The sequence below is a fragment of the Strigops habroptila genome, chromosome 7, assembly GCF_004027225.2.
Source record: "Strigops habroptila isolate Jane chromosome 7, bStrHab1.2.pri, whole genome shotgun sequence".
Classification (NCBI taxonomy): Eukaryota; Metazoa; Chordata; class Aves; order Psittaciformes; family Psittacidae; genus Strigops; species Strigops habroptila.
In genome coordinates, this window is record NC_044283.2 from 41,190,242 (window position 1) to 41,205,629 (window position 15,388).

The 15,388-nt window shown below is 34.5% G+C and overlaps 1 protein-coding gene across 4 annotated transcripts in view; it reads right to left on the reverse strand.

Moving 5' to 3' along the window:
• TLL1 (tolloid like 1) overlaps window positions 1-15,388 on the reverse strand; it is a 135,284-nt gene that overhangs the window by 66,196 nt on the left and 53,700 nt on the right. For all 4 annotated transcript variants that reach the window (XM_030492521.2, XM_030492520.2, XM_030492522.1 and 1 more), the window contains 4 exons: window positions 9,489-9,599; window positions 5,598-5,678; window positions 3,161-3,313; window positions 1,038-1,155 (listed from right to left, as the gene is read on the reverse strand). In XM_030492521.2, the coding sequence (XP_030348381.1) occupies window positions 1,038-1,155; window positions 3,161-3,313; window positions 5,598-5,678; window positions 9,489-9,599 (463 nt within the window). The remainder of the gene's footprint in view (window positions 1-1,037; window positions 1,156-3,160; window positions 3,314-5,597; window positions 5,679-9,488; window positions 9,600-15,388) is intronic.

The window sequence follows — 15,388 nt, forward strand, 5'->3', positions numbered from 1 at the left end:
CATCTGTGAACATTAGCTGCCATGGTACTGGAAACAATAATGACACAATGTGCTAACAAACCAGCACAGCAGGGTGCTATGGGAAAGAACCGAGATTAATTTCAATACGATTGGCCATGTAGCAGAAAGCGTTTGCAGATGGTGTGGTGTCACTTTTGTCTGGGCTCTTTCCATGGAAAATCCTGCATCACTACTGTATGCCAATGGTTAGTGCACAATGGCTCCTATTCACCCAGAGAAGATGTTCTTATTTATCTGGCTCTTTGTGAAATGGCTCATAGATTCAGGACCCCCAAAAAGTCATTCAACTGACCTTTCCATTTAGCCTGATTTTTTTTTCATCACTGGTGGACTGTTCATATAGCCACACTCTACCTTGTTTTTATTTCTAACTTGTTACAGCCTTTGTAAATTATTTGTGATTTGTAAAGTATCCATGAATAAAACAACATCAACTGTAAAAGATAATGGTGACTTTGAAAGTAGACACTGAGTACATTCCAACCTTCTGGTTTGAATCGGTTATAATCTAGCCTTCACCTTAAAGTGACTTGATCTCATGAAGCACCAACCAGCCTAAGGAACAATGCTTTGGCTGGAGAGATTTTCTGTCATTTCACTTTGGGCGCTTTGAAGTTGTTTACTTATCACGAAACCAAGATCTCTGTAGATATCCCCATACTTCTCTTTCTAAAGCGCTTGAGACCACTTACATCTTTCACATTCTGTCTAAATTCACATTGCTTTCTATCTCTGTGAGTGCAAGGGAACCATCACAATTATTCTCTACTTCCTATTTCTACCAAAATCCCATGTGTAACCAGAATCACTGTATCTAGAAACAGACAGAAGAGGCATAACATCAAAAAGTTACTATCCGCGCTGCTTTCAATGAACCTACAGCCAAGCAGAACATGCATCACTTAAATGCAGTAACTATTCATTTCCCTGTGAAATATATATTCATTTTTAACTTCAAAGCTGACAAACATGCCAAAATACTGAAAGCACATCTGTTACCATACATACACACTTACCCACATGGTCTGTATGTAAATACAATATAACTTTCTTCATCACTTCGTTCAATAAATGTAACGCATGTGTACTTTTCCCAATGCCGCATAGCCTGTTTGAACATGGCGCGCTGGGTGCCTGGAAGAATAATTGTATGACGTAAGAGACTTTTTTAACTGTGTCTTGCTCCTTAAAATCAGATTTCAATACTAGGAGTATAAGCCCAGAAGGCGGCACTGGATCATGAAGGCCTGTGTCCTGGCAGTCCCATGTACTGCCAAACTACAATTAAAGGGATACCAGACCATCAGCTCACCCTAACATATCTGCTTGCAAGGGGACCAAAACTGCCTGACACACTCTAGCAAACATAAAACCTCTAATTAAAAGTACATTTATGTTACCTCAGAGGCAGACAGCAGAAGAAATACAGTGTTGCTTATGTGCTTGTATTAGCATATTTGCTAAGCAATTTCCTAGATGAAATTATGAAGTGGACCACTTGAAAAAAAGAAAAAGAAAAAAAATTGAGGAACTCTGAATCCTAGCTATTTAGCCACAAGATGAAAAAAAAAACCCTGGAGACCAAGTAAACCTAAGCCATGCAAACAGGTACACAAGACACGTCGTTTGATCTAAATAATGCTGTCTTGAACAAGGATTAGCCTGCACTTTTTGCATCAAGGTCTTTCAGAAATCGATTGATCCAACAAAAGGTGTAAATTCTTAATTTGGTACAATACTAAGCATACCTAGATATTTGTTTTAAAAAATGAGATACACGTTCAGAAACAATCAAAACTATATGCTAGATGCAGCAGCAGGCAGGCCAGCTTTCACCATAAAACACAAAGCCATCTAGTATACAGTACTTCAGACAGTAAGGAATGTAATTTCATTGTGTGACGAAAGACAAGGCTTATTAACATAGAGGCAGCATCTGAGAATACAGGTGTATTGCTTCTGAGCTAGAAATCCACAAACGGTACTATTTGGCATGAATATGCTGGCAGAAATGCATCCACCTTGCAAACTTTTGCAAAAATGCATGTTTAAACATAGGATAATTAAAACAAAAACACTTTTTTAACCTAAAAAAACCCAAACCTCGAAGTTCATAAAACTAGCAAGTTCAAATCATGTCAGATCCTAGAAATTAAAGGTTATTTCATCCCATCTTGCCCTTTTCTTTTGTCTTTAAGCAATATTTTCCAAGCTTTAGAATTTATCTTTCATTATGAAAAAGGTAAAATGTTTAACATGACATGCTTCATTTAGTTTTCTACCACTATTTCTGGAGATGGTAATCCTAAAGCAAAGGTCACATTTGGTATAGTACTATGTAAATACCCAAAATAAAAGTCTGAATGTAGCTGTCATTTTGAAAAGAATTACTCTGGTTTCTCCATATACATAGGCATTTAGTGTGTGAGCATTTGCACGTTTCTTTTGGTTTTCTGTATTATTGTGCTCAATAAATGTTATTACATATCTTTTCACATCCATCTTTGCTTTTCTCAGTCCCTTTTTGTTTTAAATTACCTCTTACACCCACATTGATATTAATCCATTTACATATTTCAGGGATAACAAAAGTTCTAAACTCTTTCTACAGTTTTCTGCTACAGATTTCGTATATTTTGAAGTCAGTCTTTGTTCTTGTCATATATAATGTCTGTGTGTACCCATCTGAAAACCAAACTGAGGAATTACAAAATACATTTGAGTCAGTTTGTTGAGTGAAATCATTTTAGCAGATTATATATGTCACACCAGTTAATTAGCTACATTCTTGTGCTAAATATCCTGCATTTGTTAAAAAACAGATTTCATGACATTCTGCTACTTAGGCTCTTGAAAACAAACATGCAATGAGAAATATTAGGCATAAAAAGAGAGCCTTCTCTTTCTAAAACATAGTTATACTTTTTTATTATGTAGCTTGCCTTTGGGAACAACTTTTTGAAGTATGACTAATATTTTCAGAACAGATGTATTTCAGGCCTGATCCAACAGGAACCCTTCTACTGACTTCCACAGTATGACTTTACCAAAAAATCATTAAAAAAAAAAAAAAAAAAAGAAAAAAAGGCAATTAAAAAAAAACCATATTCCTTCTTCCTATCCAAAGCACAAAGCTTACCAGTGAAGTTTCCACCTATTACATATGGAATGACACCCCCTGGCCATATTCTTTCTGTTCGTGATGTAGCAGCTCTGGGAAATCGGTTTTTCTCATTTTTCCCTGAGAATTTTACAGTAGCTCTTCCTTTGGATGTGTTATTTTGCTCAAAGCCTGTAATGATAATTAAAACACCGAATGAGATCACACACACAAGGAAAGAGAACAGTTATTATCCAGCAGGTTAAAGTCAGATTATTTCTTTATGCCCTTTAGAAGTAGGACACTGCTGTTATGCAACAGCCTATCATTACTTGGTTTTCTGAGAAATGCTCAAAATGAAGAGCCTAAATCTTATTTTTTTCCACCATATCTACAGTAACTATTTGCACCTATATTTAACAACTTGAAGGTATGTTACATAATTTCATCTAAATTTCTTATTTAATAATAGTTTGGTTTCGGTTTGGTTTTTTTTTTTTTTTTTTTTTTTTTTTTTTTAATCATACTCCCTCTGTTGTTGGTTTGGTTTGTTTGTTGGGGGTTTTTTTAACACATTGGGATTTTTCCACCAAAGGATGAAAGACTTTTTACTGAGAACCAAAGTAATCAAGGCATTCACTGTCCCCTTCATTTTTATTGCAAGACCAGGAAAAACCAAGTGCGTGATCACCCTTAAAGCACCGGACAGAAAGAAGTCCTTAAAGTAGTAGATAGGCTTTCACTGTCAGCAATTACAAGCAAAAAAAAAAAAAAAAAAAAGCTCAATTATTTGCTAGGTTGTATACATATGGAAAAAGTCAGAGGGTCATTTCTCTCTCTGAGCTCCAGAATCTGAGGCTATTACCTGTAGATACATTTTCAGATGAAAATGTGACTTTCATTTTGATAGTAACCCTACAACTCTACAGGATGGAAATAGAAATTTTTCATAAATGAGCTTTGGGAATCCTACGAATAACTATTTTACTCATGGCTGGAATTTCTTAACAAGACTAAAATATGTCTACTATTTTCAGAGATATTACCACCATTCATCCCACTACAAATCTTTCCCAAATCAGCTGAAACTTACTGTGACAAAGAAAAGGATGAGGACAGTGAGACAAGGACTTGTACACCATAACAGGTGTTCTCCTGAAGCAATTTAGAAGGACAGCCGATTAAAACAGATCACTTGAAAGCCAGTCAACAAATCCTACTCAGTGGGGTTCAAGTTTTATTCCTCACTGAAGAATACACCTTCCCTCTGTGAGTATCCCCTGTGATAGCAGTTCTCCCTAACTGTTAATGGCTAAGGCAGAATCAAGGAGGATTCCAGGCAGGATCACGGTATGGTATCCTGGCATAGCCCCAGGGCTGGGAGAGCAACAGGAGGAAGAAAAGGAAGAAGCAACAGAACAACGCAGGGAGAAAGCTCTTGGTACACAGGAAGAAAAGCCTGCCTTTGTGAAAACTAACACATAAGTTATTACAGGAACAATATAGAACATTTCAGGATTTAAATAAAACTCAGGTAAATTTATTGTAATTAAATAAGTATGTCAATGAGAATTACACAAGTCTACAACACAAGTAAAAACTTCAGAGAACTACTCTTACAGTTAATATATAGTCATTACTGAACTATATGACATGTTAATATAGATGTTTTACTGTTCAAAATTTTTATCAATTTTTTATTTGAACTAGAAGAAATTTAGGCCAAATTGCATGCAAAAGATGACATGCATTTATGCAATACTAAAATTGTAATTATCTTAAAAAGAATGAAGATTCTATATCAGAGCACATACACAAAGGCCGTTATTGTGCTCTGGTTAATCTTGCAAGATACGCAATGATGCATTTAGACATAATACGGTGTGATTATAATGGAGTTTCATACATTTTCCTATTTGAGGTTGAGGTTTCATGACATTAAAGTGATATCTCCTTGCATCAAATATTGTGAGTAAATTCAGCCTGTATTAACGGGGATCCCACTTACATAGCTGGCTGAATTCAGTTACGTTCATACTGACAAGTGTATGATTAGTATAAAAATGTGGTTGTATACAAACCATAAATGCTTCAAACACAATTTGAATAATCAGAACGCCCCAACTGGGTCCAGGAAAAATACTGATAAGAATCAGCAGCTATGCAGCATAGCCTACCTGTACTAAAACCATATTGTATTGATATCATTAGAACTGATAACTATGAACACAGTCATAGAAAAAGGCTGCATAATTTTTAATATGAGATTTAAAACTACATATTTTAGCTTCCAGACCTCTAAGAAAACACAACGAAGAGCTAATCACTTCCTTATTATTCCTGTACAATTTATTTTATAGTTGGTTTATGCCAATAGTAATACGGAACGGTTTTAAAGTGTTAAAGTACTATCATCATTAATGTTCATGATACATTAGCACATCAGGCAACCTGCTAATTTAAACAGTGACAATACCAGAGCCAAATCTTCTTATCCTGTCTATAAGCTGATAGAGGGCACCTCTTTTTTTTGACATTCCATGCTCTCCAAAGCCACCTTTAAAAAGAAAAGGAAAAAAAAAAAAAAGCATTTTAGAAAAGTGAAAAAGATGGAATCTTACACCTACAGCACCTATATAGTCTGGAGAGATTAGAAAGTATCCTGTAAAAACTGCAATGTATTTAAAGGAAGTTTAACATTCTTCAATGACTCGCATACAAATTCTTCTTGACAATGAAATAAAGATACATTTTTAGCTGAAAAACTTTCTAATATGCATTCCAGAATGTAAGCCAACACATCTTTGTTATTCAGACAAGTCATGACAATTACATCATCTAATTATTATTTGGAGCTTTTTTCTTCCTGGTGACCTTGACATCCTCACAGTCATATTGATTGACAGCTAAAAGGCTTACTCTCACAGAAATTTCCTGAATGCATGCCATAATCTTCTCATTTCAAGGGAGGTGAAAGAGGGAAAGCAAACACCCAAAGTTTCATCAGAAAAAAACAGTAGAACTGATACAAGCTTAATATGGCTGATTTTATCATGAAAGTTTTGGTTCTCTTTCTTTGCAAATACATGTCAATGCATTCTACAGGCTTTAAACATTACATGTTGGTGTATATTGCAGTAAGACCTTGCAAGCATATATGCGTCTGTTATTTCAGCCATCAATAAGCAAGAAAAAGTAAGCTATTAAGTAGTTTATTTTAACATCTGCCATGCCATTTACAGAAATGCAACACATTTCTAGGTTTACTGCATACATTTGATGCATCTGCCACATAGTCCCTTCACACACAATCTTTTTGTGGCTGCAAGTAACTTTGTAAACACCAGCAAAACAGAAGAAAGAACACTGATAATGCTGCACTAGTCAATAAATCATTCAGAATTGTTCAGAAAGTTTTGTGATTTTCAGAAGTTTGTAGTAGGTTGCATTTTAAAATTCTCTATTCATTATAGGACAAGAGATTTTTCAAACTACTTTACAATAGCAAAAGTAAAAAGATAGAAATTAAAGGACCATTGAAACCTCCAACTGCTACTAAAAAGGCCTTTCCCAACTTCCCAGAAAAGCTTTCAATATATACATGGAGAATATATTTATTAAACAGCAACTTAAAATTATATTACAGATGAGAAAATTCCATATAAGGCAAGTGAGTTAGTGTGGCTGCTCAGTGAATAACAACGTGCCTAATTATTTGGATTACATTGTCACATAGTTGCTGGGTCCCTTGAGAAAAATTTTCCAAATTTTTTAAAACATTTTAGATAGATGAGGTAATAGTTCAAGACATTCCTTTCCAACAAGTTACATGGTAACTATAATATATACTACAGAGAATATAATAATTCCATCCCTTGTATTGATCATCAATAATCTAATTTTCTCTCATTTTAACATTCATCTCATCAGAAAAGGCATATAGCTAAAGATTCCAAATTAATTCTAAAATATCCATAAAAGCATCGTCAGATGTAATAGAAGACACACAAAGAATCCATTATTTACTTAAAGAAACTATTACACTATAATTATTTCTGGAAAAAATTTTTAAACTAGCATTACTGTGTTAACACAGCCTGTGTATTCCATTTAGTGAAAAACTGAAGAAGAAAAAGTATCTCACATAATTAATCTTTTTTATATGAATAATACGCAGCCTTGCCAAACCACAACCTAAAAAATTTTTTTTAAACAAAACCAATCACATTTGCTGCATCTTCTCATACTTCACGCAGGAAAAGGAGGATACTTTTGGCAGTTTGGAATGATAATACACACAGGAATTTTATCAGCTTTACTGTTGTTTCTGTTTACAATGATTACGCATATTGGTTAGACAAAATGACAAATAAAATGACAGAGCCACACTCTGAGAAGCTTACAGATTAAGTATCCGACCCTGCAAGTCTAGGCAGATAATCCTCACCAAAAGGAGTGTCAGTTAATGTGGATCAGAACCTGACAGCTTCAGGATTTTTAATTAGTAGTTGCAATGAAAAATGCAACTCTGCAGCTCCATCCTGATGGTTTACACCCAAGCATCTAACTCTTCTACCTGGTGTCACCTGTAGTTTGTGAAGGTCAACAAGAGAAATTGTTCAGAAATCAAGCTTGTAATTAATTGTCATTGTGTCTATAACTGAGGTAAAATATTAATTTATCTGCTATTTTACAGATATTTTATGTCTATACCAAATATTAACTAGTCAGTTGTTGGCAATTTATTCTTTTGGAAGTTAGAAGGAAAAAAGCACCCTAGGCTATGCAGTTTGCAAAAACAGGCTAAATTCCTTGTTTATGATGTCAATTTAGAAAAAATAATTACATATGTAAAGTGTAAATTGAATTCTCCAACCCTCTTCTTAGAAAAATCAAGAACATTGAGGATTCACTGAGAGCTATTACAAAATCATTAATTTCAGCAGAGTTTGTTCAACAAAGTCCAGTCGCACTGACCATTGCAGTTGCATTGATTCCTCTTGTGCAATAAAGGTAGAAAAATTTGATCCAAATGCATTAGTAATCCTCAATAGGGTGACTCAATATCCTGAATAGGATACTGTCTACAGGAGAAGATAATTCACAAATCTCAAGACAGGTAAGGAAAGAAGATAAAATGATAGAATATTAAATATTATTTAGAAATGGCTTAAAAATGTATATTCTTTCAGTGGCAACTGATGAAAAAATAACTGTGCAGTTAAAAATTAAAAAAACAGAAAAGCAAGATGGAAAAAGAAAGCCAGAAGGCCAAAGAAATCACTTGACTGCATCCACTTTAAGAGGAAATGGCCGACCTTGCTCTCTACATTTTGTCAGCAAAACTAGTGCCTGAGATATTTATGAAACCAATTAAAGCTATTTGTTTGGGGGAAAGTGAGGCAGGGAAACCACTGACTCCATTAACATTTTAAAATCCAGTCCTGACCTAGGAATGACCAAAAGTGTCCCTGCCTTGAAAGCACAAGTGGCTTGAAAATTTATTTTATCTCCTTTTAAAGTTGTTATAAAAATAGTCTAATCATGACTTCTAACTAGGAAGAGTAAAAATATTTTAAATATATCAATATTGAAAGGTTTAATTTTTTTTTCTTTGGTCTGAAAAATTCTTTTCTGCTCATTCCTCACAGTGATTCCACTTCCACATATCCAGAATCAAGTTAATAGTACTTCAGGAACACATAGAACATGGTTAGTAGAAAATAAATTTCAATTATGCATTTAAACATCTAATAGCATTTTTGCCCACACTTTTCATAAGTAACTTGGCTTTTCTGGAACCATAACCTGAAAGTTTACCATTCTCAGTTACGAATTTACAAATCAGTGACACAAATCAGATATTTAGTTGCTTTTTAGACAAGGCAAATTCTAGCAAGGATGATGTTATTGTGTTGCTTCTAAATCTGGGCACAGGTCCGAATGGAGCTGAAAAAATAGCAAAAGGAGGAGTTGTAATCCAAGATTCCCAGTCTCACCTCCAGGATTCCACATACGCTCTCCATAGGGCACCTGGGCACTGTGATCAGGAACTTTTAGTGACGAAAGCAAAGCTTTGTACAATTTCCTTTCCCATATGACCACCTGCAGAGTGGAGTGGACTTACGGTTCCTACCAGCTTCTGCTCTTCAGTTCAACAAGATATTATTAATAGGAAATGCCAGAATAAAATTAAAATTTTAGCTTTTCTCTTTCTTTCCCCCTAAAGCAAAAATATACTCTATTTTTAAAGTGAAAACTAGTATTATCCAAAACATTATACTCACTTTCCGCATTTAAAACAGAGATTGCTTTCTATGCAGAAGTATCAGGAAAAATAAGTTAAAACAAGCTTGAAATATCATACCTGTGTTATGGCCAAGTCTTTCGTTGGAGTGCTGCGTAAGATCAATCGTCCTGTCAATTTGAAAGATTTTTAAGTCTTCATCATCTAAGGCAATATCTCCCCAAAAGACAGCTTTAAATAAAAAAGAGCTCAATTTAATTAAAGAATTTATTTAGGCAATAAAACCAATCTGAAGACTATAACGCCATGTTACAACCCTTGGGGAAATGTACAAAAGTTATATATTAATATCACATATATTTGCTTACTGATCTGCATGTTTACACAAAGAAATAAAACTACCCAGCAAAAGACAAATAATTGGTCTTGGCATTCACCTAAACTCTTACAGACTTTTTAGTTTCTTTACACATTGCCTAAATGCAATTATTTAAATGTAATATCAATCTAATAAAAAATTTTCAGCATGCGTTGTTTTCTGTAAGTAACTATAACAAAGCATAAAAGACACTGAAATATGTTAAGATTTGAACTATGAATTCAAATACATATAGAGCTGAGAAAACTTTACATTTCCTAACATCTTGCTGAAAATGAGAATTATTTGAACTAACTTTTATTATGTTGCAATTACTTTATGTATTGCATTATCCTTGCCTGGGAAAATCAATATTTTTATCTGTTTTCCATTCAGCTGAGTGAAAAAAAAAAAAATTTCATTTTCCTCTTGGTTTATTTGTATGCTTGCCCTTTTATAGTTAATCTCACTACTAGGATTCTTTCATATACTTTGCTTTTCCAAGCTCCCATCTCTCTTCTTTTTAAGCTTTCTTTGGCCTTTGGGTTATTTCTTCTCTCTTTTCCTGTTCTTTCAGGCTCCCTCAGGTTTTTTCTGTTCAGCTTCCGCACAGCTAACTCATCTTCCCTAAACTGCCATCACAACTCAATGAATCAAGATACTGGCCCACTTGCAAGAGTTCAGGATCTATAATCTCAGTCTTTCATCTCTGCCTATTTTTGCTGAGATTTTATTCTGAGATCTTCCTGACAACTCAAACTTATCATTAAAGCTGAACTCAACAGGCCATATCCTCAACCGCTGTGAATGAAGTCAACAGAGCATATAGCAATTAACATGAGCTGAAATGGTTGTTTATTATCTTTATCCAAATTCTTCCTTTTCCCTCTCCTCTTGCCTCTATCAATAGCTCTATTATTTGTCCTCTCAGAGTCACAAAATCCCTGGGTTCAATCTTGGTGTCATCTTCAACTCTTTCCCTCCTTTCCCGAACCCAGGAAGACATCACTAACTTTACTTGGTTGTTCATTATACAGTTCCACAGCCAATTGCTTTCTTAGTTTCCATACAACTAAAACCCTGTCCAGTGTCCAGTTGTTACCAAATCATTCTCTCTGGTCTACTTCTATTCAAACTGATCTTTAACATTATTGTTAACTGGTATTCTTTTTCTCACTCTGTTCTTCATATGATGTTGTAGACAACATTCATCAGATAATATTCTCAGTATTTTCATGTTGCTGCATTCATTAGTATTTAATCAAACCCACATTAAAAAAAAACTCCACTTAAGAAAAAATGTTTCTGAAGAACTCCCAGGTATTATATTACTTCCTATCTCCATTATTTTTCTTGAATACCAGGCAACTAAAAGGAATCACATTGAAAATGCCTTTGGTCTGCCATGTAAAATACCTTAAAAAAAAAAAAAAAAAAAAAAAAGATCACCCACAGAGATCCAAAATGTAAATGAAACTTTTCAATTAAAAACCTATCCAACATCTGATGTCTTCCCTAAATATGGATATTTCCATTAATGTAATTTTTACACAAAAAGATAACGTTTCTTAGAAACCACAGGTATTTGAGACCATTTCTGAAACTGTTCAGTCACTACTAACAATTCTGGACACTCTCCTTCCAAGGGTTGCTATTTCTTTATATTCACATTGGGCACATTGGGGACATCTTTCCTCTGGCTAGTCTGCTCTTACCAGTGATGGGTTTTGCCACCAGGTAGAGAGACAGAGCCAGGAGCAGCTCTAGATGTTTTTTTAACTTTAAGCTTCTAGGAAAAACATGGCAAATTGTCAAGCTTTTGAACAGTGAGGGGAGAAAGTCAGTAGTCTCCATCTGACTAGAGTTAAATATTATTTATTATTACTATTATAAACACCTTCTAGAGATTTCCCTTGGATGTCTTTCATAACAGAGGCCACTGTATAAGCACAATGAAATATTGCAAACTTTAATAAACAGAACATAAAATGGTAAGAGGAAGAAACTATTAACATTTCAACCTACAAATACATGATGTGCCCCTGCAGAGGTCACACACCAGACTTGAGGAAGTGCTAAAGCTTCATAGCAAGCCCATTTTTCTTTCCTGGTAATACTGAGAATTAACGAAAGGAAGGTTCTCAACTAACAATAGATGATGCAAGAAATCACTCACTGACAGAAATGCATTAGCAGAAATCACTTTGGTTTCAGTGTGTAATACTGATGTATAAATATGAAAACCCAAGGCAAACCACACTTCAGAGAAACAATAAGGTAGAAAAAAAAAAATGTGGAAAATATCCCCCTTAGTCTTGATGATGCAATTATATTGCTTCATTGTGGTAACGTTCACTTTGCCATGAAAATGTAAATACCAAAGACTATTTGTGACTGAATTTGTTTGACACAAATGCATTGAATTTATATGCACATACATAAAATATACCTCAGTGTTCAGGCAAGGGATAGTAACATTATCTGTTGGGTTATAAAGGAAAACAAAGCTATGCTATTTTTGTTAAACATTTGGACTGCTAGCTAGGTTTTGATTAGCAACCAAGCACAAGGTTAAGTTTAACAATATATAACCATGGCAATATAACAATAAGTGCTGATGCAAGTTTGACGTAGTTGTCAAAAAGCAATCTGTGTGACCCATAGGAAGTAGGTTCTCTCATGAATTAACTAAATATGAGTTAACACTGAAGAAACAAATATGTATGACTGTTTAAAAGTATAATGGAAGGCTTGGAGCTTTCTTCAAGCAGCTTACTTTGACGCAAGGAAGTTCTGTTTTGCGGAAAAACACAAACACATAGAAGACAAACATGATGAAAGGCAGAAACCTTGATAGAATTAACTCAATTGACTTTAGCAGCAATTTAATAATTACCAATTTACTTTCACACAAGTGATTAAAAACACAAGTGGTTTTCTGAATTAATTTCAGTTCAACAGGGTAGGTATATACCTAGCAAAGGAAATAACAGTTAACTGGATGCTATTTAATTTCAATATAGTCCAAACAATGAGCAACTGAGACAAAAAGGCAACTGATAACTCCTTTTTTAAAAAATATGCATTTTTTCCAATGAAAGGACTACATAGAATCTAAATTCTGCCCTTCAAAGCCTGAGGCACAACCCCAAAAAAAAAACCCCAAACCAAACCAAACCAAAAACCCCAGGTATCTCCCACAACTGTTAGAAGTATTCTATAATTTTTTGGAAAGCCTGTGTAAGTGTCGAACTATTTTGTAACTAGAGGAGACCGTATTTTTATCTCCTGCCTTAAAATTTTTATGGCCTGAAACTATCTGCAGAAGTCACTCTGTATACTTCATCATGTCACACACCAATCTTAACCTTACAGAAAACAAGCAGAGGGTTTTTTGGGTATGCAAGGCATGATGTTAAAGACTTTGCTAGGAGCATGTTAGGATTAAGAGCTTTATTTGCTTTCTCTAAGGAACTTCTGAACAGAACTGACCTGATCAGCTTTGCACCTCCCTCATTTTTCACAGATATTTAATTCATAAGTTTCATCCAGAAAACTAACAAGAATCTGACATCCAATTCACTTAGCACAATTAAAAAGAAAAAAAAAAAAAAAAAAAAGGAAGAACTTCCAAAATCATTCAAACAGAATTTTAATGTACCTTTACTTATTTCAGGTTGTTTCGTGTTATCTCTTATCCTACCCATCTATTCAGTGATCAGGAAAACTTGATGTGGCAGGCAGCTTTTTCATTTTATTTGAAAATGCAAGATTGACAATCAACTTTTAGGAAAAATCTGTAAAAATCTGAGACAGCATTAATTTCAGGGGAAAAGTATTTCAAGTATCTTTTACTATACATAGGTTCTTAACAAAAAAGTAAATTTTTTTTTGTCCAATACTTAATAAATAAAGATATACTCTTTTATACCAAATTTCATACAACTTTCTTTTTATTTGGTTTATATTTTTATATGTTTTATACGGCCATGACATTAGGCACAGCAGAAGTCTATTTTTCTGTAACAATGGAGAAGGATTTATGTGGAGCTGTTAAAACAGAAAATGCTCTTCACCGGTAGATGCAGTTCTGCTTTCACACAACTCCAAGCCGTCAGCCAAACATCACCTTCAAAAAGGTCTGATTTTATTAAAAGACAAAACACTGCCATGCAAAGCAGCTAAGTTTGCTACGTGTAAACAATGAGCTCACAAGCACGAAAACGAACAGGAAAATAAGTAGGTTGTAAAAGATATCTGCCATCCAGAGAAACACACCTTAATATTACCACATAACTAATGTGATTGGAAAGAAAAAATAAGATGATCTATGAAATACAGACAAGCACAGGAACTACAGCTACATTTTATTGCTTGTGACAGGAACTATTATTTTATCATCAATAATTAAGATTCATCTGCAAAGCTCTCTCTGCTAATCTATTCTCTTCCAACAAGAACATTGCCGCATCAAATATCCAGTATTATAAAGGAATAAAATATGCTACTAAGTATAGGGTATAAAAATAAATAAATGATGAAATAAAAAATAAAAATATGTGTAAACTATTTTAAGTCTATGGATGTATGAATCAGTTAGCATACACAGGACAAAAAAAAAAGGCTTTCATGACTTTCTAGCAGATGGTCAGAAGTCCATGGAACACGAAAGAAATCATGTGGTTAAATCCATGGGGCTACAAGATGCAGTAGGATGGCTCGGGATTTTAAATACTAAGTAGCATGCAAGTCTGAAAATATATACAGGAGTATATTCCTTCTAATTGCAATAACAAAATTATTTATATCAAACTTTCTTCACAATTTGTCCTATAATTAATAATTTTTAAAATTCAAATCATAACCAGCCATTTTAAAATAAAAGATATTCCTGATAGTATTTATACCTATATTAGTAACAAAGTATAAAATGCATCTAAGTAAAGTGTTTGCCCCTACAGCACACCAGTGTAGCAGAAGAGAACTCGCTCTACCTTGGGGAAGTGAGGAGCATCCAGCTACCAAGGACAGCTCTGAGACTGACACCGTCAGAGACCACTGCAATCCAGAAAACATTTTCATGATGTGATTTGTTCTGATGACTGTGCAGGCTACAAAAATGTTCAATTAAGGTACAACTTTCCCACATTTGGAAAGCTTGTGAAAATAACAGAATTTCTTTCTCAGACTTTCTCAAACAGATCTTAACTGTGATCAGCCACAAAGGTATTCTCCTGTTCTGTAAGCAGACGCAGAATTGTGACAGGGAGATTACTCCTGTACTGAGAAGATATCAATTAAAGGATTAAGACAATATTAGAAGACATTTAAAAAGCAAAGCCTCAGAATTTGGTATGCTACCAGGAGTGGAAAGCATAGAAAGTTTATGCTTCATCCCCTTCATTAAAGCTGCCAAGAATGGACAACAAAAATATTAGAGTTAACTGCAGGGCAAAATTGAAATCTGAAGATTTGATGCCCTTTGATGGGTGGGACTCCCAGCACTTTTCAAAGTCTGACCAGTAATTCATGCAGCAAGAGATGCCAAAAAGTGTCTTGGCCCAGGTTCAGGGCAGATATTCATCTAAACCCACATGTGCAGTGATTCCAATTCGCAGCCTCTTCTGTAGCTGAGTCATTGAGTACTTCTCTGTAACAACAC